The sequence below is a fragment of the Pelodiscus sinensis genome, chromosome 4, assembly GCF_049634645.1.
Source record: "Pelodiscus sinensis isolate JC-2024 chromosome 4, ASM4963464v1, whole genome shotgun sequence".
NCBI classification, from domain to species: Eukaryota; Metazoa; Chordata; order Testudines; family Trionychidae; genus Pelodiscus; species Pelodiscus sinensis.
The window spans coordinates 106,267,439-106,277,258 of NC_134714.1; the positions used below are offsets into that span (position 1 = coordinate 106,267,439).

Sequence of the window (9,820 nt, forward strand, 5' to 3'; positions counted from 1 at the left end):
AGGAATGTTTTCCATAACATGGAAAGGGAGGGGCACAAAGAAGAGGGTTGAGATAAGAATATAAGAACATAAGAACAGCCATACTGGGTCAGACCAAACGTCCATCTAGTCCAGTATCCTGTCTGCAGACAGTGGCCAATACCAGATGCCTCAGAGCACACAACACAACAGGTAATCCTCATATGATCCCTCTCATCACTCATTTCCAGACAAAGGCTAGGGACACCATTCCTATCCATCCTGGCTAATAGCCATTGATGGACCTAACCTCCATTAATCTAACTCACTCTTTTTTGAACCCTGTTAAAGTCCTAGTCTTCACCACATCCTCTGGCAAGGAGTTCTACAAGGTGACGGTGCGCTGAGTGAAGAAGTACTTACTTTTGTTTGTTTTAAACCTGCTGCCTATTAAATGATAAACGATAGTGGCCATCGAGGACACTGAGTACAAGGGAGAGCTATAATGCAAAGAGACTACTGGAGGCAGCCACATCACCAAGAGTGGCTGAGTAGCCCTCCTACCCCAAACCCTTCCTTCCAGCCCTTAGCTGCAACACTGGGGGGCCCGGAGGGAGAAAAAAGGCCCCTGACAGCCAGGGAAGGAGAAAAGGCACCTGCCAGTGGGGAAGGGAAGAGAAATCCCCACCAAATGGGACTCCCTGCCCTGAGCCCCTCCATACCCTCATCCCTCACTCTTGCCCACTGCCACACCTCCAGCCTCCTGCCCTTCCTCCCCCCCACCGTGTCCTCTGTACTATCAGCCCCTGCCCTGATGGACCCAGGCAATGCTCGGTAAGTCTTCTAGTATATACAGGGTATCCATGATGAACATCCAAGACACATTTCAAAAAACGTGGCTGTACAGCAAAACAACCTGAAGTGGGGATTTTTTTTCCCGCAGCTGACTTCCAATTGCATAGGGGTTTTTTTGGCGCAACGTAAGAGCGGGGAATGCGAGCACTTATAATGCATCAGTTCCTACAAGTGTCAACAAAATTAATGCAGAACTGATGCATATTGGGGTAACTTATAGTGGAGATGCCTTGTAAATAAAACAAGAGCGATGTTTATATATTTACACGTGTAATTTAGGAACAGACAATCATCATAAATGTTTACAATTTTTGCTGATGTGTAAAAGAATGTAATCAATATAATGGCAGGACTACTAGAAAATATGGTCAAATAAATCAATGCATAATACTTTAAAATACAGAAGAGAACTAATTTTGTTTAATTAAGGCCACATCTATACTTACCTGAGGATCAACGCTCCAGAGGTTGATCTTCTGGTGTTTGATGTAGCAGGTTTAGTAAGAACCCGCTAAATCAAATGCTGAGGGTACCCCCATCAACACTGGTACTCCTATTTCTTGCAAGAAGTAAGGGAAGTTGAAAGGAGTGTTTCTCCCAACAACCTCCCACTGTGGGAAAAGCGCCAAAGTTCGAATTAAGATATGTCGACTCCAGCCACGCAATTAACATTGCTGGAGTTGAGTATCTTAATTTGAACTTATCCCCTAACGTAGACCTAGCCTTAGCAACGCACATATTTTCTTTTTTTTAAAAGACACTCAGAGGAATAAGTTAATTTAAGAACTATGTCATATAGTGTGGCTGTTCCCCATGCTTCCCCATTCACTCCTAGGGTCTTTATCTGATGGCTGTGCAGATATAATGTACAAAAGAATTAAGCTTCAGGTGGTAGGTGAGTTAGTCTGTACAGGATAAACTTTATCAACAACAAATGGTCTGGTAGCACTTTATAGACTAACAAAACATGTAGATGGTATCATGAGATTTCCTGGGCACAGCCCACTTCTTCAGATGACCGGAGTTTTTTAAAGTGATTTAAATGAATTAAGTGATTAAGGGAAAAGGGACATCTCACACAACTAGTTCTGTCCTGATGGGTCCCAGTTGTTCCCATGGGCTTGACTCCTCTCCAGATGATACAGAGGGGAGATGAGAAGACCCATACACCAGTCTCTGCCACTGTCTATTTCAGTTAAATTAAGAGCAGTGCAGAAAGTAAAATCCCTTTGTAATTAGGGATGTTAACTATCAGATATTCGTATAAACGTTTAACCACTGGAAATTTTAGCAGTTACACATTTACTCCAGGGAGGGCTAACTGGTGGGAAAACCATCTCCACACAAGCACTGGCTTTCACCTGCCACCACCCCCACTGCCTCTGATAAAGAGGCAGCAGCATGGAGGGCAGGCGGCTCTGCAAGAGCCAATATGCATGAGGAGCAGGCTTGAAAGCTGCTTCCCATGTGTTCTGGCTTCCACCTGCCCGCCCCCACTGCTGCCTCTGATACAGAAGCAGCAAGGGGCGGGGGAGTGTATGTGTAGTTGGCAGAATTAACTGATAAGCCCAGGTTTATCAGTTAATCGCATAATCTACAACACTTGTACATTGCTATTTGTAATGGGACCTCTGCTATGTAAAATACATTCATTCTTATGCTGAATTATATTTGTGTTTTTACTGTCTTGAAAAATAATAAAATGTAATTTTTGTGGAGCTAACAGACCACTTGGAAGAGAAATTAGAATGTAAGTTCTTTCAGAAATGCACTTGCAATTAAAACAGCAGATCATGATGTGCCTATCATCTAAAGAATTATTACAATTATAATTTTAAAAAATTGCTTCCAGAAGTATTATAAATACTAAAAAGGTTTCGGAAAAATCTTCACTATGATTCAGGGGTAACATGGCAGGGAATCAACTTAAGCCACAGCAAACAGGCTGACACTAAAGGGAACTGTCAAAGCTGAGGAACCATTTCTTTCAGAAACCGCTCAACCATTAACCTTTCCTCATACCCTAAAGGCAGAGTAATTACAGTAATGGAGAACAATTACTGCAAAACCTAACTAGCCTGCACAGGACCAGCAAATGAAGGGAGAACATATCAGGGAGTGGTAAAGGGCAGGGAAACAAACAGGATTTTTTTAAAAGGAGAACTTTGATAAATCAGAACCTTTGTATCCCCAACCTATTCAGGATGACTTGGTTTCCCCCTGTAATAAGGACAAATAGTCCTCAAGTTTTCACCAATGACTACAAATGGGGTAGTTGACCTGGTGATCAATATAATGATCTAGTCAGTGTATGAAATGCTAACAGGTGTACAGTTCTATTTAAAACATGTATTTAGCCAGATCCTTCTCATTATTCTCAAGCCAAGATGAAATATGGCCAGGGTGGAATGAGATTCCACAAGCTGGGCACTTGTATTAAGACCATCACTTCAGAGCATAAGCTAGAAAAGAATCACATAGTTGGAGCCTCTTGAATATTTCTCCTGTTTACACTCAAATAAGAGAGCACTGTAAAACCGCATTCTCTTCTTGGCAGACTCTAAATTCCACTTGAATGGGGTTAAGTCCATTGCCTGGGACCTTGCACCTAGCACAAGAGGGCCATGCAGAAAAGAACATTCAAGGCAAATTACTGGTGGGATGGACATAGACAAGTCATAAATCAAAGATGCTCCATCACCATCCAGGAGAGAACTGATTTAAATCCAGCGCACACACAGGTAGCAGCCCAAGACCTAGACACACATACAGAGACTTTGCAAACTTATAAGGGGCATACCCAGGCCAATCCAAGCGTGTCGGCACAGGAAGTTTAAGACCCTCCCTGGGTTCAAAGTGAGCCTCGCCATTTCGGGGGCATCCCAAGAGAGTGTCAGTGTGTCTGTCCTCACAGAAATCCAGCAGTGTCACCACGGAGCCAAAAAAACAAGCCTCCCTGAGACAGCTGCTGCCACAAGGCTCCTGCTCTCCGCCCATACCCCGTGCAGAGCAGCTGAGGCTACGGATTTTGCTTCCCCAGCAGCAGCCCTGGGGTGGTCACAAGCGGCTTCCTTCCTCTCTCGGCGGGGGCAGAGGAGAGGGAGGAATCCCAGCCGGGAGGCCCCGTGCTGAGAGCCTGCAACCGCCCTGCTCCTGCCCAGTGCCGGGACCCCGCGCCAGCAGCCAGACGAGTGTCCCGGGCGGCGGCACGAGGCTCCCTCCCGCACTTGCCTTGAGCTGGGACTTGGAGACCTTGCCGCTGCGGTCCAGGTCCAGGGCGGTGAAGGCGTGCCAGATGGCCTTCAGCAGCTCCTCTCTCGCCGCCCCCATGGCCGCCGCCGGCTCCCGCGGCTCTGGCTCCGGTTCCAGCTCCAGCGCCGCCGCGCCCCGCCCCGCCCCGCCGGCAGCCAACCAGCCCGGCTGCGGCCCGCGGGCGCTAGGAGGTGACTGGCCCCGCGACAGCCGCCCCCGCCCCCCTCGCGAGCCGCCCCGCGCCGGGCAGAAGGGCGGTGGGGCCTCGCTTTCTGCACGCCCGGCAGGCGGTAGCCCCGCCGCTCTTGTCGGGTCGAGCCCTCCGCTCGCCCCCGGAGCGGGGCTGCGTGTCATAGGCGAGCCCAGCGGAGCCCCTGCCAGCGGCCTGCGGGCCTCTGACAGCGGCTCGCGCCTGCAGCCCGCTTGGAAGGCCGGAATGAAACACTGGACAGAACAGCCCGGCCCTCAGGCACCCACCCGCCTGCGGCCCCCTCGGGACAACCCGCCTCAGGCACCGTAGTGCAGGGGTCACCGACCCCTCCATCGGGATCGACTGGTAGATCTTGGTGCCTCTGACAGGTGATCCTGACTGGTTTGGCCAAGAGGCTGGCACTTCAGCTTCCCCTACTGCTGGGCACCTGTCTTGGAACTGCCTCTTCCCACCCCTGGTAGCCTCCTGCAGGGGAGAGAGAGGAGGGTGCTGATGTCAAGGTGCTCCCCACCCTGTATCCTACCTCCACAGAGCCAAGAGGGGGCACAACAGGACTTGGGAGGGAGTTTGCTGGCTGCTTTTGGGCGTAGTGCAGGGCCAGGGCAGGGGTGATCCTGCCTTAGCCCCACTGCACCACCACCCAAGAGCCACCTGAGGTAAGTGGTGCCCAGTCAGAATCCACATCCTGAAACCCTGCCCCAGTGATGAACCCTCTTCCTGTATCCCAAGCCCCTTCCCAGTCTGGAGCATGCCTGCGTCCAAACACCCTCCCAGAGCCTACACCTAGAACCCCATCAGGCATGCCAACGGCCTGCCTCAAGCTTAGCTCAGAGCCTCTCTCACACGCTAGATCCCTTAATCCAAGACCAGAGCCTGCACCCCAACCCACTGCCCCTGCCTGGTGAAGGAAGATGGGGGAGGATAGAGTGAGCAGGGGCAAAGCCTCAGAGAAGGGGCACAAAGGGGAGGGAAGGGTATTTGGGTTTGAGGTAGATCTTGGATTGCACTTATTCAAAAAGTGATCTCATGCTTAAAAAGGTTGGAGACCACCCCTGTAGCTTGTGTGGAACTGTTAGTAGGGAAGCATTTAATGATTGAGAAGTGCTTTTAGGAGCAGGCCTTAGAGTTCAGGGGAAATCTAATCATTTGAGGGGTTGGCTTACAGGAATGTTTATGTTTTGAGATGGGTGTTTCCTGCGGAATTTAAAAGAAATCTGGAATATGTTGCTCTAGCAAAACTGATGAGTGTTTAATGCTCTGTCTCAAAGCGTCTGTTTGCAGATTTCAGGGTATCTCCAACAGGTAGCTCTCTCTCTCTCTCTCAAATAACTATTTTAAAACAATACCGATGATTCCATTTGGCTTTGTGTGACCTGCACACACATGCTATCTCTACTGGGTTTGCAGCATTTGTTAGTCTCACAAATGGATGAAGTTAAGCAGCATTTGAAATAAGATGGTGAATCATTGAGCAACATGGTAGCAGGTTCTAGGCAGCTCTAAAGAAGGGTTGGCAACCTTTTCAAACCAAAGAGCCAAACTACATCAAAATTCAGAACAGGCGATCAACAAAGAGCCATATAAAAAGGCCCATTTTCATAATTGAAAATGTACAAATTAATATTACTAATAACTGACATCATGATGATTAATAACAGTATAAAGTAAACATTGTATTCACAGGCTTTATTTAATGGGACTTTTGCTGCTGCATCTTTTCCCACATTTCTTTGACGTTTACATCATCATTGGTCACATCCAGCTTCATGTACACATTCAGGTTGTCTTCTGTCAGTCTTAGGGCAGGGGTTGTGGATGTGGGGGTGCAGGAATCTAGGCTGGTGTGTATGAGAGACTCAGGGCAGTGGGTTTAGGGGTATGATGGGTTCAGGGCACAAGGTTGGGGTACGTGGGGTACAGAAATGTTATGGCAGGGGGCTGAGGATGTAGGAATGCAGAAGCATGGGGATGTGAGGGTATGAGGGACTCAGGGCAGGGGGCTCAGGTGTATGATGGGCTCAGGGTTGGTGTGTGTGGGTGTGTGCAGGAGTGTTATGATGCTGCAGCCAGATGGGGGCTGGGCCCCAATTGGGGCCTTGTTGGCCAGGCTTCATTTTTAAAGAAAGTAAAATAATATGTCCAACACAGAAGGTTTCAACTTGTCTTATTTATGGGAGAGGTGGGAAACCTTTTTTAGTTCGGGGTCACTGACCCACAGAAAAATCAATTGAGGACGACACAAGTGAGAAAAAAAAACCCTACAAAACCCCCCAACCCTCACTGCTGTGGCTCCCAACTGAGATACCTCACTCCCCTGGTGCTCCAGCCCAATGGATTGCGAGGGAAAGGGGAGGGCAGGGAAGACTGAGGTTCAAGGCATCAGGCCAGATTAACTCTTCTGGAGTTCCAGAGTTAATGGATTTTATGGGTCCCCCTAGACTCTGGGGTGAGGCCAAAAATGAGGGATCCTGTGTGCAGGACAGAGCTGCCAGTGAGTGGGATGAGAATGGGGTACAGGATCTGGGTGGGAGGTAGGGTGCAGGAGCAGGCTGGGAGTAGGTGTCTGGCCAGAGGGAGGGTGCAGGTGGGTATCTGGCCAGGATGAAGGGGGCAGGAGTGGGCTGGGGGTAGGTGTCTGGCCAGAGGGGAGGAGGCAGGAGCCCTCTCAGTCATGCTTCTTGTATCTCTCCAGGCTGGACAGGATGCAGCCTGTCAGCATTAAGAAGAAGGTGCTTAGGCTGATGACAGACTCCAATGGCCCCATGAGGCTCTCCGACGGGTGCGAGTGCACAGCACACGCCAGCAGTGTGAGGCAGGGCGTGGAGCAGTGCACGGGAGCAGCGGGGACACAGCCATGGCAGCAGTGGGTCCTTCCAGAGCAAGATGGCAGCCAGGTCTGCTTTTGCCCATTGCGCTGTTCACAGGCTTCCTGTCCCAGCAGGCATGGCTTCCTGCTGCTCCATTGGCTGAATTCTGGCCAATGAAGCTGCAGGAAAAGTCTCCAGGCAGCACGTCTGTCGCTGCTTTGTTCCTCTAACCAGGGGAGTGGGAAGAGGATCATGTGCGCACACAGAGCCATTTGTGGCTCCGGCTTCTTCCCCGATCACACAGCAAGGCTCAGAGCTTTCTCCACCCTCCCCCGCAGGAAGGTGGCGCTGGCTTCGGCTCCAGTCTTGCAAGGGCATGAGGCTGGATCCCAAGCATGGGCTCTTCATTTTGGGGTGGGGGGCTGAGCTCGAGCCTAAGTGAGCTATATATGGCTCAAAGGCCCAAACAAAGAGTTTGTGGGGTCCAAGGTGGCATGTGGTGGTGGCTGGCTGCACTGCGTGGCCGGATGGCTCCCAGCCAGGGTAGCAAGTAAGCAGCCAGGTGGGTGGGGGCAGGCAGGCACCGGGCAGTGCGGGGCCCTGAAGGGCAGGGCCCAAAGCAACGGCCTTGCTCGCCTTGCCCTACAGCCGGGCCTGCACAAGCCATAGATTGCCAAGCCCTGCTCCAGAGGGCACATTGATACTGTCTGAGGGAGATGAAGGAAATCACTGGTAAATGGAGGGAAAAGAGGAGAGAGTGGAAAAAGGCAAAGTCAGTGAACTGGGATGAAATAAATTAATTGGTGGTTTTAAAATAAGCACAATTTTTACATGGGTCCTGAAATACACAAGAAGCCAATAGCATTGTTTGATGTTCACAGTTTTTGTATGCCTGAGAAAAAATGTAAAGGCATTCTGCACTTGCTGGCATCTGAGGAGACTGGATTTAAAGAGTCCAAAGAGAAGGCGGTTGCAATACTCCTAGCAAGGGAAAATGAAGGCATGGATGGAAATGAAGCTCAAGGGTAAGGAAGGCAGTGTTGTGGCGGGGGTGAGAGGCAGAGCTGCAAACAAAGGCAAAGTGAAAGAAAGATGAGGAATGATGAGAGTCTGGAATAATGCCAAGGTATGGACAGCTGAGGCAAACGAAGTGTGAGTCGAAGAAAGCAGAGGTTCTGTTTATTTTCTTCAAAGGGGGAGGGAAAAGTGCCATTTTAAGTACAATGTCTGTGAACTCGTTTATTATGTTTATCCATTTGTTACGTTAAACAAATAAGCCCTTGTGGCTATGCATGGGTGTCTTTAAGGACCCCTCTCTAATCCACTTTGCTTCTGCCAAACATGTATACAATGAACCACTTTCTTTGCTGGAAATTGATGTATGTTCTGAGTGTTTGTTTGGAATACTTTTTTTGCATATTGTATCCAAGGCCTTGGAATCCACAGATTCTGGTGATTATGCTCTTTTCGCATAATGGATTGATCACTAGTGGGGAATTCATTATGAATCTTAATAGGTGTTAACTCTAATGTTTAATATAATTGCGACCATTTAAATAACAAACTGTTAATTGCTGGTGATACCAGACGCATCCAGTTAATGTATTTCTCCAGAATGACTGAGTATAACTGTTCTACTCATTTGAATAGGAATCAAGCAGCAAATTTTGTCTATGCAAATAGTCTACTGAATAATCTTAATTGGATAGCTGAGAATGCAGAAAGGTAAATATGAGGCTTTCAGTGCCATCAGATAAAATAGTTTAGACTCCCACAGTGTGGATTTTCTGAGGTTTTATCTAAAGTGAATCACAAGGAGCCAAGGCAGAAAAATGCATTATCTAACAAATAAAACAGAGGTGGTTTGCCAGGGTTAGCCTCTCGTAGGCCACCGCCATTGTATTTACCTGTGCCTCCAGAGCAAAGCCTCGGAGAATGCGGGCAGCGGACAGCCCAGACGCATCTGGGCTGTCCGCTGCCCGCGTGTTCCGCCGCTTTGCTCCCCGTCCCCCTGGTCTGCAGACCAGGGAGACGGGGAGCAAAGCAGAGCAAAGCCGCGGAGCCCGAGGGCAGCAAGACAGCCACGGTGCGTCTGGGCTGTCCCGCTGCCCCCGTGCTCCGCGGCTTTGCTCCGGACGCCTGTGGTACAGCAGCTGGGGCGCTGCCGGTTGGTCCTGTAGCGCTGCTCTGGGCGCTACTGGACCAACCTGGCAGCACCCCAGCTGCTCTGCCCCAGGCGTCCTGATTCAGCCACTGCTGGTCAGTTTTAGCAGCGGCTGAATCTGGACGCCAGTTCCGACTTACATACAGATTCAACTTAAGAACAAACCTACGGTCCCTATCTTGTACGTAACCCGGGGACTGCCTGTACTTTGACTTTAGCAAAGCTTTTGATACCGTCTTCCACAATATTCTTGCCAGCAAGTTAAGGGAATATGGATTGGATAAATGGACTGTAAGATGGATAGAAAGCTGTCTAGACTGTCCGGTCCAATGGGTAGTGATCAACGGCTCGATGTCAGGTTGGCAGTCAGTTTCTAATGGAGTGCCCCAAGTATCAGTTCTTGGACCGGTTTTGTTCAACATCTTTATTAATGACCTGGATTAGGGATGGATTGTACCTTCAGCAAGTTTGCAGATGACACTAAGCTATGGGGAGAGGTAGATATGCTGGAGGGCAGGGAAAGGGTCCAGAGTGACCTGAACAGATCAGAGGATTAGGCCAAAAGAAATCTGA

The 9,820-nt window shown here is 49.4% G+C and overlaps 1 protein-coding gene and 1 long non-coding RNA gene across 2 annotated transcripts in view; one reads left to right on the forward strand and one right to left on the reverse strand.

Annotated features, from left to right (window-relative positions):
- The window catches only part of SWAP70 (switching B cell complex subunit SWAP70), an 84,802-nt gene extending 80,603 nt beyond the window's left edge, over nt 1-4,199 (reverse strand). The window contains exon 1 of the mRNA XM_075927949.1: nt 4,045-4,199. Coding sequence (XP_075784064.1) covers nt 4,045-4,143 — 99 coding nt within the window. The 5' untranslated portion in view covers nt 4,144-4,199. The remainder of the gene's footprint in view (nt 1-4,044) is intronic.
- Nucleotides 4,194-9,003, forward strand: LOC112546856 (uncharacterized). The gene is made up of 3 exons (XR_003090570.2): nt 4,194-4,932; nt 6,969-7,170; nt 7,965-9,003. It is a non-coding gene; the product is annotated as an uncharacterized LOC112546856 (long non-coding RNA).
- Nucleotides 9,004-9,820: the final 817 nt, after the last annotated feature.